The 25,481-nt window shown below is 29.4% G+C and overlaps 3 protein-coding genes across 12 annotated transcripts in view; 1 reads left to right on the top strand and 2 right to left on the bottom strand.

Annotated features, from left to right (window-relative positions):
• Positions 1-5,333, top strand: part of LOC107999225 (BTB/POZ domain-containing protein Tiwaz) — a 39,876-nt gene extending 34,543 nt beyond the window's left edge. For all 4 annotated transcript variants that reach the window (XM_028667472.2, XM_062077194.1, XM_062077193.1 and 1 more), the window contains exons 4-5: positions 2,847-3,052; positions 3,620-5,333. In XM_028667472.2, the coding sequence (XP_028523273.2) occupies positions 2,847-3,052; positions 3,620-4,128 (715 nt within the window). In that variant the 3' untranslated portion in view covers positions 4,129-5,333. The remainder of the gene's footprint in view (positions 1-2,846; positions 3,053-3,619) is intronic.
• A 3,039-nt stretch (positions 5,334-8,372) lies between these two features.
• LOC107999367 (transcription initiation factor TFIID subunit 4-like) lies at positions 8,373-17,129 on the bottom strand. Of its 7 annotated transcripts, none has more exons than XM_017059136.3 (11): positions 16,995-17,129; positions 15,550-16,306; positions 14,993-15,268; positions 13,601-13,717; positions 13,133-13,465; positions 12,579-12,728; positions 12,029-12,291; positions 11,730-11,896; positions 11,525-11,655; positions 11,222-11,404; positions 8,373-11,125 (listed from the first exon to the last, which is right to left on the bottom strand). In XM_017059136.3, the coding sequence occupies exons 1-11, from the start codon at positions 17,108-17,110 to the stop codon at positions 10,847-10,849; spliced, it is 2,772 nt and encodes a 923-aa protein (XP_016914625.1). In that variant the 5' UTR covers positions 17,111-17,129; the 3' UTR covers positions 8,373-10,846. The 7 variants fall into 7 exon arrangements, with proteins under 7 accessions (XP_016914625.1, XP_016914626.1, XP_016914627.1 ...); XM_017059137.3 differs by having other exon boundaries at positions 12,579-12,725; XM_017059138.3 differs by having other exon boundaries at positions 15,056-15,268.
• On the bottom strand, positions 16,599-24,028 carry LOC107999442 (peptidoglycan-recognition protein LC-like). Its single transcript, XM_017059285.3, is given in 5 exon segments — positions 16,599-19,872; positions 19,980-20,138; positions 21,381-21,954; positions 22,928-22,950; positions 22,953-24,028. Coding segments are annotated over 5 exon segments (1,308 nt in total). The 5' UTR covers positions 22,987-24,028; the 3' UTR covers positions 16,599-19,354.
• Positions 24,029-25,481: the final 1,453 nt, after the last annotated feature.

The following is a 25,481-nucleotide window of genomic DNA, read 5'->3' as shown; positions in this document are numbered from 1 at the left end:
CCGCGGTATCTTCCCTCTTTCTCTCTCTTCCCCGCTGAAGTCAGATCGCCCACGGGCTCCACCAGGCCGTCGTTATTATATGTTATCGCCGTGGAAGGTATGGGAACCGGCCTGAGGGGGCACCGGATACCTACGTCGGTATTTCCCCCTCGTTGTGCCATAACGCACCATCGAGGTACACGAAGAACCGAGCTCTCCAGCTCTTGTTCTCCTTCTATCTTCATCTCTCTTCTCTCTCTACTCGCGCTCGTTCTCCCGGCGGCCTTCGTCTTTAGCGCACTCTTCCTCCTTTGTCCCTCTCGTCCTTTTTCCAGGGCACTCGTCTATTATATGCTAAATTACAACGACCTTCGGTCGTGCACGCAGAACAACATGGCCGGTACCATTGAAAAAACGCATTGAAACCTATCTATAGATAACGGGTGACACGATCACGCCAAGGGTGGAAAAGTATTGGAAAGTTGGTGGGTGTGTGTAGAGTCATTGGAAAGTGACCAAACTTTGGTAAGGGGGCTTTTTTCTATTTTTGAATAATTATCGATCTTTAATTGAAAAATTATTCAGTGAGTTTCTTTAATGCACGGCGCACTTTGAAAATTATTTGAAAAACTTAGATCGATTTGTTGACTGACGATAGTCATTAGTTAGTTGAGAAAGAAATATGTCAAGCAAAGAGTTACGATGAAAATACGTTGGATATTTCTAAGAGAAAATACATCTCAAGGTGACCTTCATTCCTCTTTGAACATAATGTTATAAATATATCATGAATATAAGATGCATAAATTGCCTATCATTGCACCGAGATATAATTCCCAGATACGACATGCAAATAAACATAACAAGAACGTGACGCTCCTCCATTAGAAACCTATTGGAAAATGTCACCAGCCACTTTCTCTAAACCCAAGCCGGAAACGATTCCACCATTCATATCCGTTCGAATATCTCTCATTAATACACCTTGTCAATTCTGTCACCGTTGTTAAGATTGGAATCCATTTCCTCCATACTTTCAATGCGAAATCAAAAAACATTAATTATGTTGCAAAAGTTTATGCATCGAGCAATGACATCGCCTTCAATCGACTTCAATACGATATATAGATAAGATAGATAATTAATAGAGAAAAGAGATTACAAAATTATCGATAATTTTTGATCTCGCAATATCCAAGAATATCAATTTTAACGATATTAATTTTATAAATTTATAATATCGAAAGTTAAAAATTTTCAAACATCAATATTGATTTAGGTCAATCTTTAAGTGCTTTTCAATAACAACACACTTCAGGCCACCGATTTATGGTTACTTACTAAATATCTGTATATCTTAAATCTTATTATTCCTTGTTACCATTATATTTTATTTTGGCCCAGTATATGCGTTTCCAGTCACGACTACTCCCGATTCCTCCCACGTCCGACCTTTCTCCATCCCGGACAGATCCAGAAGGCATTCGTTCCGGCAGCTTTCACGAAAATGATAGCGGCCGTGTCCTCCGGCATGATAGCCGCAATAAAGAGATGAAATTCGAAGCCTTCCCGATGTCGATAATCGATCCGATGTTGGATTGAGCGATCGAAATCGCTCGTATAATAATCAACCATCTTGGAAATATTTTAATCCAGCTTCGATCATATCTTTATCTATCTCTTCTTCTCTATGATCTTCTATCTAACTGAATTATTCGTCGCTTCTCTTATGTAAATGACTTTATAACACAGTGCAACTGAAAATGTATTATTTTCCATCAATCAGAATGATTTGTTAAAGAATTATTGAAAAATTAACTGGTAAAAATATTTCCTTTTGGTGAAGTAAAACAAGGAAGTAAATTTTCTGTTCTACATTAAACTTTATATTAAACAAAAAATGCGAAGGATGAAAAAGAATTTTCTGTATTCGGTCAATGTTATCATTTTCAATCTCGTTGTATTTTTCGCCATTTTACAATTATATTTCTTATATTCATCAAAAATATCCGGAAACATCCATTTTAATTTTCAATGAATCGCATCGACCGTGTTAAAGGAATCACGTTATTTTCAACCCATCATTTTATCGAAACTGCCACTTTTCGTCCAACGATCCCTTCTCTCAACAAATTTCCTTTAACTTTTCATCGGTCGAAAACAACCTGTTTACAATGCGACGTTAATTGGCCCCGACTCGTCCAGTAATCGTCAATTAAGTCGAAGCAAGGGAGGCATACATAAATTGGTTAAGAAAAATTTTGGAACAGCTGCGGCTACCTCACGGTCTCGCTTCGAATAACTCGAAGCGTTTTTGGCAGGTGACCGAAATATCGGCACCTGCCTCGCCTCAACGCGACTTCTTCAATAAGAAAGCATAATTTATAACCATCGGTGACCAAGAACCGGGCTGTGTACACGAGTACGTATACCCTTAAGTAAAACTGGTCAACGATTTATCGAGCGAGCCGATCAACGAGATTTAACAACAAGCGATATAACAAACCGTGACCGTGTACGTGGTTAAGAACGACATCGTTTTAATCGTGAAATTAAACGTAACCAGATTTCGAATCCAGAACAATCGTGACATATTTTCATATTTTCATATTTTATCTTTTTTCGATGTAACGAAACCGGAACGAATCATTAGTTAATCCCTCTCAAATATTCGTACGAACTTGATGAAATATATTTCCAATAATTAATAATAAAATAATTCAATAATAATTCCTGTGAATTTGGTGAGATATATTTAATAATATTTTCGATAATAATCGCGAATAAAAAAAAGTCACTTTGCGATTTTAGCTTATTAAGAATATATGTTAAATATTGTTTCTAAAAGTACAAACTATTTTCTTCAGGTATCCAGAGTCGAGATTGGCAAAATTATTCAACGGAAGCATCCCCATCGTGCTGGACTCCCTGAAGCAACACTACTTCATCGACAGGGACGGCGGCATGTTCAGACACATCCTAAACTTCATGAGAAACTCCCGTCTCCTGATACCGGACAACTTCGCAGATCTGGATCTCCTGCTGGAAGAAGCGCGATACTTCGACATAGCGCGTAAGAGAAATTTATCGTATCGGTACATCCTGCTAACACCGCGATAGATGTTTCATCCAATCAGGCGTCGATTTTAAAAGGAAGGAGGATACCTTGAGTTAAGATAATCATTATTGTAATTATTATTTAATAATCTCGTATAAAAATCAGCACAAGCTTCTTTTAGCTTCTGTAAAGAAAGAAGGAGAGATCATGGTTCGAAACGGCGATAAATTTCGATTCTCGGATCATTTTTTCCTTCCATTAAACTATTAATACCGGGGCAACATTACGGGGAAAGATTAAAATGAGTTATCCTCGAGAGGCCACGGCGAAAGCGCGCTCGCGAAAATCTCGACATGTTTTGCACTTGGGGAGAGGAGAGAGGATACGGAAACGTTGAGTGATATTTCGATCAAATGTTCAAAAATTCAGCCGTGAGACGAGAAAAGGGAAAGTTTTTTGTTCTTTTTATAGAAAAATCGTTAACCTTCTAACCAAGAGAATAGATCGCACTCATACCTCCTCCACTCTCCTTCGACCCACGTGCCGCGCGACAAACTCATCTCTCTACTGGTTCTCTTGCAGCGATGTGCAGGCAATTGGAGCAAATGAAAAAGGAGCGGATAAAGAACGGTTCCACGGGCACGACGACCATGTCCTCCTCGTCCCCGAGCCCTCCGCCGACCAATCAACTAGGAAATCGCGGCACAGGGTGCACAACGGTGCCGAGCAACCGGGATTCCGAGAAAATTCGCGGCAACGAGGGAAATTGCAATTACGAGTGCGTCGCCCTCCACGTGAGCCCGGATCTCGGTGAACGAGTGATGCTCTCGGGCGGTCGGGCTCTCCTCGACGAGGTGTTTCCGGAAACGACGCAGGCGGTGATCGACGCCCGATCAGGGGTCGCCTGGCACCAACAGGACGCCCGCCACGTCATCAGATTCCCCTTGAACGGTTACTGCAAGCTCAATTCCGTGCAGGCCATCACCAGGCTTCTGAACGCAGGATTTCGCGTGGTGGCGAGCAACGGCGGCGGGGTGGAGGGGCAACAATTCTCGGAATACCTGTTCGTTCGACAAGCCGTCAACACTTGACGGAACACCGTGCACCAGCGAAAGACCAGCTCGAGGATGGTGCGCTGCCTTCAACGCGACCACGACCCCGAGTGAGCTTGTCCAGGAGACATTTGTTCAGAAGACTGCGTTCACGAACGATGAACGATCGGTGTTTCCTTCTCTCGTTGTGAACGGAACACCGAGGAGGTGATTTGAAGCTATCGTCGTTTCAGATGAGATATCGTGACTTCGTAACTTCGTCGATCCTTCGGTCAGGGATAACGCGTATATTTAATTACTCGTTCGGGATATTCAGCGGCTCCCCCCCTCCCATCGTTCTTTCTCTGATTTATAATTAAATTATATTGCCGGGATAATCTATTAAAAGGAGAGATAAATGATGAAAGACAAATGTATGGAAGGTAAAAATTTCGTTTATTTTTTTGCAATTAGTTTGTATACATTCTGTGATATATAGTTTTCGGATTTTATTATTGGTTTGGTAGGGAGCTATTAGTGTGAAATATTTGCGGTCGTTGATCGTGAGGTTGTTCGAGAGTTCGTAGTTATTGAAAAATAATATGAGAATGAAAGGGGGCAATTATGTGAAAGAAATTCGCAGGGTATATTCTTGATCAAAGGTTTCGATTTTCGTCCAGATTTTCCAGAATCGCGGTTCATGTGCGGTTCGACTTTATGGAAATATTTATGTTTCTAACTTGTGTGCTACTTACGAGTCGATAAAATCGATTGTATTTCAATTCTGATACGAGTCACGCGTGGAAAATAGAAGAGAGATTAGCCATCGTATTTTTGGAAATCATTTGGAATGTAATCGAACTTAATTTACGCTAAATTTTATTCGATAATTCCGAATATTTGACAAATCGAGTGCCTTGAGTTATGCGTATTTAAGTTATAGAATGTTCGACCGTGCATAACGTAATTATAAAGATTGATAAATTCATGATTATAAGGATCACCGATCAACGATTCTTTCTTAAAAAAAAAATCGAGCCGACAAACGTAATTTTCGCAGTTATGCATGATTCGTCGAACGTATCATCACGCATGCTCGTGACCCACTTATGCATATAAGTATTGGTAAGCTCCTTACTTTGCTTTTATTTAATAAGGTGTATCTATATGTATTTAAATGCCATATTAATTACTGTAAATACCGCGAATAAACGTGTATCTATATCGATATATATATATATATATAAATATAAATATAAATATAATTATTCTACGTACTTAAATTGTCGATATCTAAATGCGGAACATTCGGACAACGAAATAATTCGCGTTGATCTCATTGGCTTAAGCTGTGTTTCTAATTGATAAACTAAGATAAAAACGTTAACAAAGGGAAAATAAAAAAAGAAGAGAACAATTCATACGTTTATTTTAATTCGAGACTTCGAGACTTAAAAAGCAGCGTCATCTGCATTTGTCTCGATTATTTTTAACGCGTTAAAAAAGAAATACTTTCTAATCCTCGATAAGAAACACACTTATCGCTACGATAATTATCGTTTCGATTGATTTAATAAAACGTTTATAAGTTAAATCAGATATAGAAACGATCATCATTTATTTCGTGTAAATTGATCATTTTCCCTTCCATCGAACGAAATTCTCATTTAATGTTCTATTTAATAGGCAAAACGAATATGAGAGAAACATCGAATGTTGTTTAAATATAACTATTGTTTTTTGTATCGACCTGCACAAGATACAGGGGAGAAAAATTGTCGCGACGAGAGCTGCTGCGTTTGGTCCAGTCTCGAAAGCAAAAATAAAATCTAGCAAAGCAACCAAATGGAATAAAACCATTAGTCGGACAATGCAGTTTTCATAACGTTCCGAAAAAAAAAATCTGGAATAGGTTGAAAATTGGTTACGCGATATCTGATTTCAACTTTTCCACCTGATTGCGAGTAACTCGTGCATCCTACGCGTTGACCTTTCGCTCCGATGACTTTCCATCGATCCGATCACTTTTAAACGCAACGAGGACAAAAGATAAAAATAACGGTGATAAAAAAGTCGCATCCTCGAATTCGAATTAACAAATTTCATTTTTTTTTAAATATCCTGCAATCCACTCTGTGCAATCCATTCAACGAACCATCCAATTTTTCGATAATTTTCGAGAGAAAATCTCTGTCTCTGATAATTAGCAAGGAACGAAGAGAGGAGAACAATGGTAATAACCAGATTTGTAAATCCATCTAACAATAGATCCTTCGTAATATTAGGATAAAGAGAGAAATAAGGCGGTATGCGGAGGAACGAGAAGAGGAAGAGGCGGAGGTGGAGAAGCAGGAGAGAGCAAAAGAGCTCGGAACCGCGTTGATCACGTAACCGCGGGAATAAGGGATAAAGCGCACAAACGTCATTGCCTCGGGCCCCGTTTCCATGGTTACCGTGAACTCAATATCCGCGACGCCCCGGGGTAGCATGGGCCGCGGGCTGTCATCCCTCGAACCTGGTGAGCGGAGAGCCCAACGTTCCGCTTCGACCCTCTCTCCCGACTATCTCGCTCTCGACCGTTCTCGCTTCGCTTCTCGCTTTCTCTCTTTCTATCCGCGCTTCTATTTTCCTCTTTCCTTTATCTTTTCATCCATTCTATCTTATTGTTTCCGTCACTCTCTTTACTACTCCTCTCTTTTTCCCCACAAAACTCCTTCCCTCTTTTCTCTCTATCATTCTCCGCACTATATTTTTCCTTTTTCCATCTTTTATATTTTTCCTTCCTTCCCCTCTCTCCTCCCCTTACTCTTTCATAATCCTTTTATAATTCTCTTTCTTTTCGTCATACCGAAAACTCTACTTCTCCTATCCCCTCTATATTCATAAGCATCTTTTTTCTCTATCTCGATCGTGCGTCTCTTTCTTTCTACTCTCTCCCACCTCTCTTTTTCTCTTTTCCTCTCTATTCTCCTCGTTTCTTAAATCCTTACTTCCCCTCTCGCTAGCTATTGCACATTTTACCACCCGCTCCAATGTTCTCCGTCTCTGTCGAGCTCCGATGTTGATTATATTCCATTTCTGGATCGCCTCGGGGCCATCTCAGTCCCAGGTCCTTCAATACACGACACGAGGCGAAGTAGCCTTTGGCGTCAACATGGAAGACGGGCTTGAAATTCGAGGATACGCTGGTACGCAACGCTCTACCAATATCTGCATCAAGGCTGAGCGAGCAATATTTTTCATGATATCATCTCTTTTTGATATACTCAAAAATACGCTGTAATTTCATAACATTGCAAATTTTTAATCATTTTAAAGTAAAGTAAAACTGCTTTAATTCTCTTTGTTCTTTCGTCACCATCTTATTGCTTTATTTATTTTTTAAATATATTATATATTATATTTTTTAATATTTTTTTCTTCTATTACTTTCTTACATCGCAAAAGAAATTTTGTATATTTAAATAATAGAATTTATTTAGAGAAACCAAAACTATATTTGTAGTACGGAAGAGCTATCTTTGACAATCAATTTTAAAGATACAATTGAGAAAAAAATTTATGATCGTGATTAAATTAAATGCGCTGGTATTCGATTATTTAGTGAATTCTTTAAATACAACGCCATATCGAACATTGTTTGGAATGATCGAATGATGAATAATCACAATCCGATGTATATTTTAACACGCTTGTACATATTATATAATCGATCTTTTTGCCACATATTTTCGCGATTTTTTATTAAACGATGTAGAAGTTTTGCATTAATTGTTATAAAGATTATTACAATTTTTTTGATGGGATTTTTAATCCAATTTCAAAGAATATTATTCAATATAAACATGTGTTAAATATTTTTTTGTTAACATGATATCTTAAATATAAATGATAAAATTCAGATAAAAATGATACGATAAAAATAACATTTACTCGAATATACTATAATACTTTTAATATTTATATCGTTTAATTTTTTAGATTTTTAGATTTAACAGCCCGAAACTTTATGATTTTCATAGTTTTGTGAAAAATATATCTATAAATTGAACCATGTAACAAAGCAAAATAGAAATTTCTATATTCCTATTCGCAGAAACTTAATAATTTTTATGTCACGCATAAAAATTAAATTTTTTTTTGAACGAAAAAGAAAAAAAAGAAAGTTAGTAGCCTAAGAATAAACAATTCGGGCTATTCTTTGGTGAAACTTATTCTTGTGTTTTATTATCTCTCGGTTACGACTTATCCAATTACAATTTGTAAAAATATCATAGTGTACCAAAACTGCTATTTACTTTAGGTTTCTTTTTTTTTGTTTTTTTTTTTTGTATCTTTATACATTCTTCTATTTATATATTTATATTAATAATTCCACCTAGTGGCAGTAAGGAGAACATTATAACTAACTTCGGAAATTTGCGTTTTTTTCAATCGAGCTCGTAAAAAACGATGCAATCATTGTAAAGAGGAACACGCAGCTAAGTAAAAATTTTTTACATGGTGAAGTGCGCGGCAAAAAGTATGGTACAAGTAATGGTATGTGCGCCTTTTCCGATAAAAGTATATAGCTACTAAAAAAATGAATTATTTACATTTTTATTCGAATAATTTTGCTTCAACGATCCGCTTCTTTTTTAATTGTAAGCTCTCTCGCTCGCTCGCTCGCTCGCTCGCTCATTCTCGTAATGAAAAACTTATCAATTGCTATTATATATATATATATTTATATATTTATATATAAAAAGGCAATCGTTTCTTGGTGCACGCAATAACAAATAGAATTATATAGCTGAGATCAATATTGCAATTATAACTTTGCACCTACACTTTTAAATAATTTTCTTTCTTTCTTTTTTTCCTTTTTCCTTTGTACTGATTCATCTCATAATTAATCAGCGCTATGGATAATGTTAATAGTTAATGTTAATAGTTCAATTTAACTTAACATCTTTTACACAATTCAGTCTTGTGCGCGTATTATTATTTTAATCAATATTGAACCGTTGAAGCAATTACGTTTCACGTAATTGTAACTGAAACGTTACGTAGACTCGCTTTTTATTCTCCCGTTATTTACACTAGAAGACTCACAGGTGTACGTGCCTTTTTAATATATCTTATTTTTATTATTTTTTTTTTTTTTATTTTATGAATGCCTGTTAAGAAATGTATCGTGCATTCCAAAAAAATATGGAAGCACGAAAATGATTGAGAAATCACAGTTAATTCAGATTATCAGGATATCTTAGATTCTCTATAATTCTTTATACTCGGATAATCTGAAGTAACTATTTCACATGGATTGCTAAGAAAAATAAATAGTATACTTCGTATCATATTCTGCAACTCCAAACTATGACAGTACAATAGAAAAATTTCTATTGTGTCAACAAACTTATATCAAATTTATATTACAACTAGAGCTTATAAAAATCGATGGCTTCTGGTATCGTTATCGTGTACAGTATTTAATTACATTTAAAATGAAAATTCAATCTCTTGTTCTGTATATAGATCTGTAAGAATGAACACAAATCATTCAAAATTAGAAGCTATTTTACAACAAAAGCTATTATAAAAAATTCTAGACCAATATTGTACTAAAAATCAAATCTAAACGCAATAAATGATACGTGCGTATACTTGTATATGTATATATGTGTATATGCATCGATATCTTTAATAAACATATACAATGATTTCTTTTTTTTTTTTTTTTTAATATTCCACAAAAATCTATTTCGGGCACATGTAAAATGCTCATGTGATGAGCAATTTAGGAAAGATCGATATCTTTTTAATTAGTCTGTACGATAATAGGCACCCACGTACATCTGCAGCAAATTTTTTTACATTATAAATCAGGTACACGCTTTGAATTTTTTTCAATTGATTATGTGAAGCACACTTTTTTTGAACATTAGCAAAAACTGCATTAATTCCAAAGAGGAAATATAAATAATTAAATTAACATTAATCGAAAAAATATTCGTAATTTTTACTTTTGTAAATATTTCTTTAATAAAAAACGTAACAGCTAATTCTTTTATAAACACTGAAAATGTAGATTACAACATAATATACTGATAACAATTCCATTTTACATGGAGAGTAGCTATATTCTGTTGTACCAACATTGAAATTATCACTATTTTGTATTTTATATGTAAGATATTGTACAAATTATTCCATACTTTTTGGACAGTGTGCTCACAGTATATTACATTACAATTTGCAAAAATACGATTTACTATGTTAACAAAACCTGCATTCTTTACACTAGCGCTACAGTGTCCAAAAGTATAGGTCAAGTGTTACAATGCAGCAGGCATATACATAAATGATAATGTACACTCATTCATTCAACATACATGCACCATATAACAACATTTATATATGATCATACAATGTCCTTGCCATACAGAAACTACCCAAGACTGATCATCAGGCATGTGCTCATACACATATTCTTATCAATGATGCAATTTTGTGTTGAAAAATAAAGAACAATCTATTATATTACATTTAAAAAACCTTCAGTCATTTACATTAGGGAAGCTTATCGACATGATAGAAATAATCTTATTTTGAATGTATGTGGAATCCTGATGTGATTCGTAATGAATTGTATGTAACTTATCAAACACTGTACAACGCAACGTACACTAACGTTACATGATTCGTTAAGGTCCATTGAGGCCAGCTCACACAAGACCATACAGGTAGGGCGCCAGAAATTGGGCGGATCACATAAGTTCCTGCCCTTTACAGAACATCACTTCAAGTACGATTTATACAACATTGTACTCCTACACGTTTCTTTCTCTTGTTCAAGGAAAAACAATAAGTCTCTAAAATTCACCCTCTTTAAACGTGGTCTCATTGGCATTTGTCTATTAATTCCAGTTGTTGAAGTGTTCAAACCGGTATTACTGCCTGGGCTACTAGCAGATGCACCTACATCAAGTTTAGGTTTTTTGCGAGGACCAATTGCTTGCAAAGCAGTCAAATTCGCTTCTCTTTGCCTTAATTCTTCCATTTCTGCACGTTGCATCTAAATAAAATTTCAAGAGTAATTAATTTTTCTTATACATTTTCTTAATTTTAATTATCATATTTAATGGAAATATGACTATAATTATAAAAATACCTCCTTAGCTTTTGCCTTTAGCTTAGCTTGTTCTGGATCTTCAGTTTTCGCACGGCTTTTAGCAGCACGTAAAAGTAATTCTCTTTCTTGTTCTTCATGTCTTCTACGTTCCACCTTATCCAAGTCTTCCAAAAATTTTAATTGTGCTCTAACATCCTGTGTTACTTCATAACGTGGATCCACCTAAAATCATTATATTTATTTTTTAAATATTTCATTTAAATATTTAGTTAATAATTATAATAATAATTATAATATAAAATTAAATTTTTGATTTAATTTATTATAATCTTTGAACTTCACCTTTATCAAATCTATCCTATGTTCTGCAATTACTGCTAATTTTTCTACTAAATTTTTTAACCTTTCTTGTGCAGCATGCGATATTAATGCCGCAACTTCTTGATTAGGTTCTTCTAATCCATAATTAGAAACTAAAAAAATAAATTTATATTACCTAAACTTTATATTTATATTAGTTATTAAAATGATTAATAAAAAATAATACCGATTTGTTTAATTCTTTGTTGTAATGGCGTCATATGTAAAAACACTTCATCTTTACAAGATCTTATTTGTGTTCCAACAAATTCTGTTGAACCAAGTATCCTTTGAGATTCTTCAGCAAGATTAACACCGCCCATAGCTGCGACATCGTTAATATCGTCATCTCCCCTATTAAAAAGAAAAATATACGTATACATGTATATATATATTTACATACATACATATATATATATATTGAATAAATTGAATAAATATTAATAATGTGATAACAAATTAAATTTGGAAAAAATAATCACTTACGTATATCCTGCAGATGAAAATGTCTTTTTTTCTTTTTCTTTAGTAACTGGCTTTGGAACAAAAGAAGGCACTATGGCTTTATTAACAGTAGTAGTTGTGTTGACTGTTTTGCCTTGCGTTGTAGTTGTAACTGTTTTAACAACAGTTGTTGTAATAGGTGGTTTTTGAACTGTAGGGACAGTAGGTCGAATCCCAGTTACGGCTACCGTTGATTTCACAGTATATCCTGTAGGACTACGAACAACTGTCGTAACAGGTCGTATCTAAAATAATAAATAATTTCTTATAATTTAATCATTATAATATAATTTAATATTCATTTAATCTTATGCTATAAAAGATTAATTAAATATATCTGATTGAACTTACGATTGACAATACTTACATAGAAAGATAAAAATATAAAATTTTTATATTTATAAAATTTGAATAAATATTCTAATAAATATAAATCAAACATATATCAATCATTATAGTTTATTATTTAAATACATTCAATGTATTTAAAATTTAAATATATTTAATGCAACAAAATTAAATGTCTTCTTACCAGCCTTTGTTGAACTGGCTGAGCTGGTCTGGGAACTGTTGTTGTAGCTGCAGGTATTGGAGTCATTACTCTTACTTGTGTACTTGCAGTAACTGCAGCTACAGGAACTGTTGTGGGTGTCACAGAGACGGTCGGTCTAAGCTGATTCTGCTAAATTATATTATAAATAAATTAAACAAATATTATAATCAACATATGAATGAATGGTATAAATAACCAGTAAAAAGCATATTATTTTTATCTATTTTCAATAATAAATTTAAAAAAGAACTTAGTATAATAATAAAAAATCTAATAATTTTTTTTTCTATCTGATGAAAATAAAAAATCATATATCAAAATAAGTAATAAGAAAAATATTTACTTGTGAAATATTATTCAAATAGTGAATATATTAAATTATAAATAATAATTATAAATATATTAAATTATAAATATATATATTAAAAATATAAACAATATGAATTGTTTGGATAATCTATATAAATTATCCATGATATCTATAAACATTATATTTTAATATTTTTAATTTGTAATATTGTATAAAACTTTACCTGCGTTACTACAGGAGTGGCAGATGTTACAGGAAAAACAACATTAGCTGGAGGAGGTTTTATCCCCTCTATGACTAATTCTTTTGTCACAAGAGATTGCCGTAAAAGTGGCAAACTTTTCTTGAGAAATCCAATCAGGCATGGTTGAGGTGATGCATTTAATAATCTTTCAAGTCTATCACAGAACTCTTCAGGTTCAACTTTAGTATCAATTAATTCTTGTATTAAAGTTCGAACATTTCGCTCCACTGCTTTAGGTTCTCGACTAGATAACTCTAACAAGTTTGCTAAAAATTTACGGCACTTTTCTTTGGTATTATCTGTAGTTTGACGCTAAAAATAAGAAATAAAATTTTTTTAATGAATTTTTTTAATGAAATTAATATATCATAAATAAAATCATTAATAAAATTTACATAAGTAACATATATATATATATATATATTTGTGATTATTTTTAATACATACTGGTGTAGGTGTTTGAACTGTTTGAACTGTAGTAACAGGAGGTGTAGGTGCAGTTGACACAGCTGCAGTTACTGTTACTGGAGTTGTAGTTGCTGTTGTAATAGTTGCAGCCACAGTCTACATAAATAAAAAGAACAAATTTATAATTTTCTATTTAAAATTATTTAAGAAAAGAAATTTTTATTTGATAAATCTACATTAAAAAAATTAATAAATATTTACAAAATTTTTGAAAAATAATATTTATAAATTCATATTTTTTTTAAAATTCTATGTAAATTAAAAGATGACAATATCATTCAAAAATAAAGCATTTTGCAGCATTGCTAAAAATAAAATATAAATAGCAAATTTGTTACAAATAATAATTTTGTATAGCATGCTTTTATCTTTAAATTTGTAAATAGTTTGTTTATAATATAATATGACTTTTTTTTTTCTATTTCTACAATTATCTACTATGTGCTTTTTCTATATTCGTGCTACAATTTCAGATTTTTCAAACACAAAATTTTTTATTACTTTCTCATTTATTTTCATTATTTTAAAATAGATATATATAATTATATTGATTTGATATAGTAAATTGTGCAATATATTAAAGACGCACTTGTACCTTATACAGACTCGCAACTTTTTTATTGAAGAAGTATTCTTTAGTTGTTTCTTATTAAACCATACATGTATTAAATTATTAAAATATAATTCATAAAAATTTAGTATATTTAGAAAGTTAGTATATAAAGAATTTATGATGTTAATTATATACTTATTATTGATGATTTTTAATTATATTAGATATAAATATTATCACTTAATCATAAAATAGTTTATAAAATTTTATGAAGACAGATAAAAATAAAAATTTCATATTTATATGAAAAAAGTTTCATTATTTTAAAATATATATATCAAATTTTAATTATAATCTTTCAAAATTTAAAAAATTTAAATAATTATTTCTTGATACCCTTAACCGATATAACATGCAATATGTATACATATAATAACAGCATTGAATTGAATAAAATAATTGCACATTTTAAAAATGTAGAAATTCTACAATAAAGAGGCATCCCAACAAATAAGCCAATAAGAAAACAAAACTCTCTATATACTTTATAAAACCTTTCAGTCTTATATTAACTGAAAGCTTTTACAAATTCTTATAATAGTTATAATATATAAATATAAAACTTCTTTTACATATCAAGTGATATTTGTATAATCAGTTCAAAGAAAATTTTATATAACAGAAACAACGTAAAGACAGAATGAAAGAATATAAACATAATACATAGCCTTACCAATAACACCATTCCAACTAATAGCATAAACTAAAAAGTCTACTATCGCACTACATCGAGTCTTGTAAGAGGTATAAGACGTCACCTGAACAGATTTTCTTAAGGTGGCGAGTGGTGGGCCAGTGAACTGTGTGTTCAGCCTACTTACAGCCGGCACTGAGGCTAAGCGATAGGTAGTGCCTGGAGATGGTGCAGCAACCACTGCATTTCCTGCTATACTATTTGGTGTAACTGCAGTACCAGGTGTACCTGCTGTTGGAGGTGGCCCTACCCTTAGTAATTGATATTGCCCACTTTCTGTTTTTAATAATATGTGACCTTGAGTTCCAGGTTGAAGACCATGTAATGTTTGTAATGTTATCTGAAAATTTTAAAAATAAAATTTTATTAAGATATATTAAAATATTCAATATGTATAGTATATTAAACAAAAATAAATATTTATAAATATTAAAAAATTATTAATATATATATAATATATAATATATATAATATAATATATATAATATATATAAATATTTTATATAATATATTCTTAAAACAGAATAATATCAATCAATAAACATAATGTATATAAATTAATGAAATGATCATGACCTTCAAAAGTATATGTATACTATTTATCAACTACAAATATCTTACCCCTGGAGCTCCAGGTCTTGTTCCAAGCATATGTTGACCAATTACTACTCTAGGAGCAACTTGTTTTCCTGCTTGTTGTCCTGTCACTGGTGTGCCAGGACGCATTGTATTAACATTAAGAATTTGCACATTGCTAGGTACTATTGTAGATGTAACTCCAGCTTTACCCTGTAGTGCTGTGCTGACTGCATTGCCAGCCACAGAAACAGGAACAGACATTGGAACCGAAACCATGCCACTGGGTGCTACACTAGTTTTTATCACCAAAGCTGTACCTGTCTGCTTATTTACACTAGCAACTGTTTGACTGCCTGTTTCACTGACAGAGCCAACATTAGAAACAACATTTGATGTTGTCTGTAACACTGCCTGCGACGTTATTCCTAAAGTACCATTGGCTAGTTGTCCAACAGTTTGTGCAGGAAAAGAAAGTTTGTTATTTGCATTTGCTACCCCTGTGGTTGCTATTACTTGACCAACAGTTGGATAGATAATCTTGACAGGCTCATGTGTTTTAGTAAGGCTTGGTATATTTGTTGTTTGATTACTGGTCACCTGATTCGTAGTAACTTGATTAATGTAAGCAGCAGGGGGGACTGCTGATTGTGTATGCTGTTGCTGTTGTGTAGTAACTTGTGGCGCCACTGTGTTTGAGGTAACCACATTAACAGGGAGGAGAGTACTCGTAGTAATGGACTTTGTAACTTCTTGATTCATCAGACTATTTACTGTAGTAGCACCGCCGCCGTTTGAAACCCTGTGGATGCACATGTTCGAGGAGGGGTTAAGTATACTGCTGATGAGACGCGATGATTTAATTATGATTATAATTTATTAAATAGTCTGTACAAAGAATTAACTCTAATAATAAAGTAGTAGCTGACCGTATAAACGCGAATATGTATAAGCTGCGGCGCGTGAAAAGGGAATGAAGGCACGTGGACAATCGACGAGAGCAAACGAGAATCTGGAAGAATCTAGAAGAAAGCGCGCGCAATCAGCGTCTGCAAAGTGGCGCCGTTCACCGGCTGTTTGCAAAGGTGGCTGATGAGCCGCCATCCACTCCCCCCAAGCTTTTGGGAGGGGTTTCACGAAGATTTGACTTTTATACGATGTGAGCGAGATCAGAAGGAGGAGAGAGAGGAAAGAAGGCGGGAAAAGGAAGATCGTCTCGTTCAGGGCCTGCCAGCGAACTCATCAGTAAGTTTATTGGCAGGCCCGTACCTTAGACCCCTTGGCAGGGGGGTGTTTTGACGGCCCTTCTTATCCTCGCCACCAGAGGGACAAGCATACGACCATTTTCTCGCGAGTGCTCGCCGCCTTCAACCCGCACGCCACAGCACCACAACCCCATGTTTCTGTGACTGTACCGCGGTGATGGTGTCTCCATTGGAAATACCACTGTTCACCTAATGATTCTGCTGACTGATTGACGCAGAACTTACTTGATAACCGGCGTCGATGTTACCAGTTGGGTTTCAAGGGAGCCTACTATCGCGTTCACTGCGGATTCATCGACGTCCGTGCTCAGAGCTTCCTCCAGAAACTTAGCTGACGCCATTTTCTTCCAAGCTCCAACTGTAAACTGATCTGCGCATGCGCCTGTCACAAATTGTTCCCATGGTGCATTGCCCCTCCTAACACAACTGAAAATTATACGCGGCTTTTCTTGTTTACTATCTGCTAATATTTAAATTCATAAATGTTTTTTCACTATTATAAAAAAATTGTAATAATCTTTTTTTAAATTTAGTCATAAGTTTTTTGCTTTTTATATCGGAAAAACATTTATGACCATATTAGATGTATCATGGATTTATGTAATATGGTTGTCAATACTCTACATAGAAACACATCAGTCAAAATTATTACAGTTATTTTTGAAATTTGATATTCATATACAATACATTTCTTTAATTCGAGAATAATATTGACATATAAATCGAAAAATTATAAACATGTATACAACCTATACTTTAAATATAAATCATGATATTAAACTTGGCAATACTGTTTTGCTAGTAACAAGAATCTTATTATAACATTAGAACGAAAACTAAAACTAGAAGACGAAATGTAATTAATGCTTTTTTTAAAAAATTAATTTAAATATCAAAATCTTTTTGAAACTTATTCATAAATTATATATAAATATTGTAATTGTAGTAAATAAAAATAACATATAAATATTCAAAGTGATAAAAAGTGTATAAACTTTGAGGTTATAATACTTTAAAGCATTTATAATTAATAAAAAAATAATTAAAAAAATATTAATATAAAATAAATTTAAAGCATTTTTTAAACAAATATATAATTTTTAAAAATGTATAAATAAGTATAAAAATCAATAAAAGTTAAAAAAGAAAATAAGATTTCTAAATGAAAGAATTAGATAAATATATAAGATGAATAGTTAATAATACTTAACAAAAATCATATAATACTAAAAAAAATCATTATATCAATTACAAACATTAAACATGTTAGAAGATAAAATTATTTAATTATAAATAAATATAATAATTTTAATATAAAAAAGCTACATAATACTAGTATATTTATAAATAAAAAAAATTTTAATAATTATTATAAATATATTAGAAAATACTAAACTATAATTATTTTACTATATTTTATCTATGCACTTTATCATGATACATGTTACACATTTTATAAAATTACAGAAAACCGCGAAAATTTAAAAGAGAAAAATTCCCTACCGTAGGGAAAATTACTATATATATAAAAACGACTTGAGCACACCACACAAAAATTAATAGTACTAATATCTTCAATTTATACGAATCGTACTTATGTATGAAAGCTTGTGTCGCCATCGTATCGCATTGCGCGTTATCAATTCCTACCATCGATCTCAACTTGTTCTCTTTTATTCATTACATTTTTTTATAACATTTTTTAACAACTAATCTGGAATTAATAATTTTTAGTAAATTAATTGATTGTATTAAGATGTGAATTTAAATATTATTGTCGAATTTACTTTCATTACATTTTATATTTAAAGCAGATATGTAAAAATTTTCAATCCTTGAGAGCTGTGAGTACAATTATTTCTTTTTAAAATACTGTTAACAGTAATAATTTCTTTAAACAATATGTGTTCTATAATTTATCAATTTTCAAACATTTATATTCTTTTTGCGTTCATAAATTTCTCTATCGAAACGTGTCAATATTGAAAATAAGACTTAATGATTTATAAGACAAGATTCAGCGCCCTCTAATCATAAAAATTAAATTGTTTTTTTATTAATATAATTACAGAAAATAATATCGTACTATAATAAAATCTGCAATATTTATATATTATTTGTTTAATGTAATGAATCATAAAATAAATTTTTTAAAGAAATTTTTGTAAGAATGAATATTTAATATATATACAATATTTAGAATAAAAAATTTTATATTATATTTTTTATATATTTTTTTAGGTAATTCTTTATTTTACAATATATATATTATTTTTTCTACTACTAAAATTATCTACATAAAAAAATATATATTACATTTACAATTAAAAATATAAAACTTTTACATATATTCTTTCAACTAATTTCAATATGTTTATTTAATATATAATAATTTAATATTAAATATATTTAAACATATATCATTTATAATTAAATTATATAAAATGTCACATAAATTGTATATTAATAAACAATATTTTCATTGTCACATAGTAAATTATGCAAATAAATAAATATCCATCGAAATTTTTATGATAAAAATGAAAAATTCGAGATATCACTGATACAAAAAAAATAATTTTTTTTTATGGTTCTTTCGACCAATGAGGCCAAGTTTGAATAACACTGTATAATGCATCACCTGGACTTATAGTTCGAGAAACTTGACGATGTCCTAATAATTTATAATTTGGTGCAATTTTCCCTTTTTCTACTCCTAATTCGATAAGTTTCTGCACAGCGTATAACTGTTGTTTAGGTGGTTTTACCGTATTAAATGTTCCAATAAAAGAAATACCTATACTTATGTTATTATATCCAAATGCATGAGCACCCATATAATCCCAACTACGACCAACATATACATATCCGTCGCCACCAACAAGAAAATTATAACCAATATCTGACCAATTTCTAGATTCAATATGAAACGTTTGTGCAAATCGAACATAAAATGTACACTCCGATTGTGTGTTACAAAATTGTGTTGCTGTATGACTTATAATCACATATGGTACCGGAAGTTTCATCTTTATTAATTGTGTTGTAGGTGGTTGAGCACCCCATTCTTTTCGTTCAATAAAACGGATATTTTTTATCTTATCTGCAATTTAATTATTATAATTTAATTTATTATTGGCTAATTATTTATATTTGGCTAATATGTAAATTAATTAATGATATGATCATTGAAAGAATTATAAATATTACCTCCGAATAAAGAATCTGGTATTTCCGGAAAAACTACGGTTGACGGAATAGTAGAATTGCGTGTAAAATATATACTGGCGATGACCATAATAATTACAAGAATTAAAGCTAGAATACACAAAAATGCTGCATATCGCCAAGTCCGCAACCATTTTGTTACTAAAATAATATAAAAGTATTAAAAAAAAATAATATATTAATTATTGTAAATATTGTATTGTAAATATATATTATTACTTATATAAATATAAATTTTGATAATACAAAATATATACAAAATATGATTTTGATAATACTTGTTTTAAATGTTTTAATTTTTTCTTAAAAAATGTATGTAATATATTTCGTAAATATTATAATTACTAGCATTTTTTTTATAGAGATTCACAGCATGCAATATCTAAGTAATTTATGCTAATATAAGGATAATGTTAAATAAAATAAAAATAATATATATGAATTAATATAAAAATTACATATGTATATATTAATCTTAAATAAAATTGAAATTATTATAAATACATACTTTTATTCAGGTATATGATATTATTCAAGTATATATATTTACAAAATGATTGTAAATGATTACAAAAATTATCATACATATTAGTCATTTTATTATTAATATAAAAAAAAAATATATTTTTAAAACGATATCATGAAAATAAAATAATTTTGATCTACACGAATTATTATATATCACATTGACCTTAATATTGACTTAATATTGACTTTAATATTAATGTCACAAATTTTTTTTAAAATGAAATATAATTTACTACATTTATTTGATGATTTCAAATTTATTTAAAATATTATATTTATATATTTTTATATATTATATATTATTATATTTAAAATAAAATATAAAACTTTGAATTTCATATTTTTTGTTTATTTTTATAGAAACGAATTGCATTTTCTGTTAATTTCCGATAATGTTCATTCTCGAAACTTTTACTTTTATTCATAAAAATATTCCTTAATAAGATTAATCATAATTTAGATTAATCATAATTTAAAATTACAAACATTACAAACTAATATTATAGATAAAATAGATTAAACTTATATATATTTAAAACAAAAATATTTGAGATATTTAACTATTCATAAATAATTTTCAAAATATGAAAAGATTCAATACATTTAAAAGAGATATCCATCTTGTAATTCCATTGTAAAAATAGAAAAGATTGCATATAGCATATATATATATATATATATGCTAAAATAATATTGAAATCTGGATATAATATCTACATAAATTTAGTTTCAAAAAATAGTTAAAGAAATCTATATTATGCTACGTAAATAAAACCTAACAAATTTTACCTCCATTAACGTTTTTACGAATTTTCATAAAAACATCATTAAGAGTTCTAAAAAAAATATTATTACCGAGATCAGGATTTTGTGATAAAATTGAGTTCTTCGCAGTCGAATCTCCTTTAGCAGTTGACAAGTCAGATGTGTTGATATCCGATCCTATAACATCACTCTTCACCGTATCAAAGTCCTGTATTGAAGTCGGATTCGTGTAAACGAATTGTTTTATTGTCACTGGACCCTTATAAAAGGTCTTATTACCAAGATGCACATTAGTCGAATTCTTTACGCGCACATTACCAAAATTTGAAATGTCTGCATTAGGTAACACTATATTGCCATCTGCGGTTGTCACTTCTTGATGTTGTTGAAATCCCGTTGGTACAGGTAAATCAGGTATCCAATCTTCTTCTTCGATATCCGTTTCATTGTCATTATCGTCTTCTACGTTACTGCACTGCGTAGATGAATCGGCAATGCTGTCATTTTCGGTAATGCTGACCGCGCTATCTTTGACAGAATGCACTATCTCGCTCCGATAGTTTTCGATATTATGATCTTCAATGGAGATATTACTTATTTTATCCTGGTTCTCGTCCGATAATGTTCGTTGATGCTGTTTCACCGATATCACCATACCAACGCACTGTAGGAAAAAAGAATTTGTTTATAATGCCGTATTATAATGTTATATATACATGATATATATATATTTAAATTATTATTAATTATTTACGAATTCATGTAATAATTCATAAAAAACAGAAACAATTTAATATATTAAAATATATAATATATTATTATAATATACTGATAGAAAAAATATATAATATTTGATAGAGAAAAAATTTTTCTCTGATTACATTCATAAGATTTCATTGATGAGAAATCTGATTTTGAAAGTTAAATAATGACATTAGCGATAAAAATATAAGTATTTCTTAATATATATTGCAATTTATACTATATGTGATGTGATCTAAACGATGTTTCTCATTAACAATATATACACTTAAAATATATAAATATAGTTAAATATATTGTAATCCAGAACATTAGGTATATTATTTCACGAATTTCGCATATATTTTATACAAAAAATATAATAAAATAAATAACATTTAGAAAATTTTTTGATTATTTATTACAAAATTTTCTAAGGAATTTATTATCGTATTTTAGAAATATACATTTCAAAAATCATAAATTTATAATCAATTTTTCATATTATTAAAGTATTTTTAACTTCAATTGCAAATTAACAAATAACATAAATTGTTTTTATGTACATCTATTCATATTTTTTTCTCTCTATTTAAAAAATTTGATAACAAAACAAATTGGTTATATTTCATTATATTTTATTTAAATAATTTATCATTTTATTTGTATTATTAATCACGTTATTAAAACGAAAATAAAATATAATAAAATTTACATCATGAAATATCAAATATGAGAAATTAAAAAAATTCAAATCTGACAGAAAAAATATTTATAAGAAGACTAATCAAAAAAATAATAAAATATTTAATAATAACAATATAAAATGCAATGAAATGAATTTTGATTTTGAATTTTGATTTTCAATATATATCAAGCAAATCAGAAAAAATTACCTCACACAAATCATTGTTTCCGTGCTTACAATCACTTTTTCAGTACTTTTGATCACCATTAACTTATAACATGGCGTCTCTATAGATGAATTTTCCTTGTTACTACTCCGAAAAATAATATCGATAAAGAAAATTCTTTCAAAATTTTTTGTTTCTGAAATTGTTTATACATATTACACTGCTACTATGTTACATTACTCTTACTAGAATATGCGATGTATAAATTCTGATTTTTGAAAGTTTGTTCACAAAATATACGTTTCATATTTCATAATGATTCCATCGCACACAGTACGAACACTACCGCAGATATTAGTGCCAATGACACTATATGCCATTAAAGTTCGTAATTGAAATTGAAACTTCAATTCATAAAAACATGTAACACAAAAAAAATATAAAAAGCGTTATTTTGCATCACAAGCATAAGTAAACGAACGAAATGTTAAATATCGGTTAGTTCACGTGAGGTCTTCGCTTTGTCTTTTATCGTTTCATAATTCTACGTCATTGCTTTATGACATATAACGAATTTTACGAAGGACGCATATACGATGAAGAAGGAAAATTTCAAAACTCGATACGTCACTAATATTGAAAAATTAAAAAAATGAAAAAAGAGTGTTTAAAATTCCAAGTATAGTAAACACGAATTGACAAAATTTTTTTGTTTTACGAAATAATTACACTGTGTGATAAGAAGAGCAATAATCAATAAAAAATAAAAGAACTTGAAACAGGATTTTTCAACGTTATCTGTCCGTGATTTGTCGTCATAACGAACTGTTGATTTGTTGAGTAAGCCGTTAAATTGTATTCCAATCCCACTCTTCATCTTACTTTCATCACATACAAGTGGAAATTCTATACATGCACTTCTACATTTAATCATCATATTATAATTTCATTGTAACGTTGGTTACAGAGTTCAAATGTACGACTTATTCGTAATATTTTTTCGTTAAATTATACACGATATGATAATGACAGATAATTCATTGCATTGGAATAATTATTCATCATTTCGTATTTTTTCTTTTTTTCTTGCATGATAACAATGTTCTATATCAGATATATAAATAAATAAATTTCCATATTATATTAAATATTTCCATTTGAATTTTTTATTTTTTTATAAATTAATATATTTATAATTATAATTATAATAATTATATAATAATAATTATAAAATAATATATTTTTTCAATTTTATATTGAATATTATATATTCGTTTTTATTTTCATATTTTGTTATTTATTTAATATTTAAATTTTGAATTTTATCAATATTATTAATAATTATAATAATTTAAAAAAGATATTCATGTGATTATTTATAAAAATGATGCATGTTTATTTTAAAAAACATTTAATTCTTTATAAACTTTAAATAATTAATGTGTAACAATAATTTGTGAAAAATAATAGTTGAAAATGATAGAATTTTGTTACTTTAAAATATTTAATAAGTTTAGTTATTAGAAAAAAAAATAATTGAAAAATATATTATTCTTCACTTAAAAGATAAAATATATTTAGTTACGTAACTTTTTATTGTAGATCTTTTTCCGATTAATAACATTTTCATCCATTTTTAATATAATCTTGCATTCATTGAACTATTCATTAAAAACTAATTTTATAATTTCATAAAAATATAAAATATTTTTTTTATTTTAAATTATTTTAAATTATGTTATTTTTATTAATTTTCTTCCAAAGAATGAATTTTAATTATACGTTTTAAGAGTATTCCTGATAAAATTGTTTTCAAAATATTTTTTAAAAAAAAATTATATTCCAAATAAAAATAAATAAATAAAAAATAAATAATTCCAAATAAATAATAGATACAAAAAATAAAATTAATAAAATATATTTATCCTTTTAATAAAGTAATAAATTATTTATTTATTATTTATATAATTAATTTATTAATGATTAACTAATTATTATTATATTTATTATTATATTAATTAATTAATTATTATATTTGAAATTAAATATTATTTCAATCATAATCATTATTTTCTATATAATTATTCTATATAATTCAGTATTTATATTTTTTTTTTTATATGCGTATATATATGCGGAATTATGAATTATATAAAAATTGTTATTGGATATTGTAAGAAGATAATTTCACATGAATAGAAATTGATTATTTTATTCATTATTCTTTATTTATTTATTTATTTAGTTTATTTAGTTTTTTATTTAGTTATTTATATTATTTATTTATAATAAATAATTATTTATAATATATAAATCTCATTAATAAAATTATAATTATTAAGTGATATCTATGAGAATAATTTCTTATTATGCAATTTTTTTATAATTTGATTATTTTGATGATACACATATATTTTAGAATACATAGATTTTTTTATTAAACATATTGTTAAACAATATAATTTTAATCCTAATAATTTTAAATTTATTCTATAATTTATTCTATAATTTTATCTTAAATGTTATGTATTTTTTTTTTCAACAAAATCATAAATAAGGTACAAATGAAATATATAATATTCTTTCTGTTATTATA

This window comes from Apis cerana, linkage group LG7 (genome assembly GCF_029169275.1).
Source record: "Apis cerana isolate GH-2021 linkage group LG7, AcerK_1.0, whole genome shotgun sequence".
NCBI classification, from domain to species: Eukaryota; Metazoa; Arthropoda; class Insecta; order Hymenoptera; family Apidae; genus Apis; species Apis cerana.
This window is presented reverse-complemented; position numbering and strand designations above follow the sequence as displayed.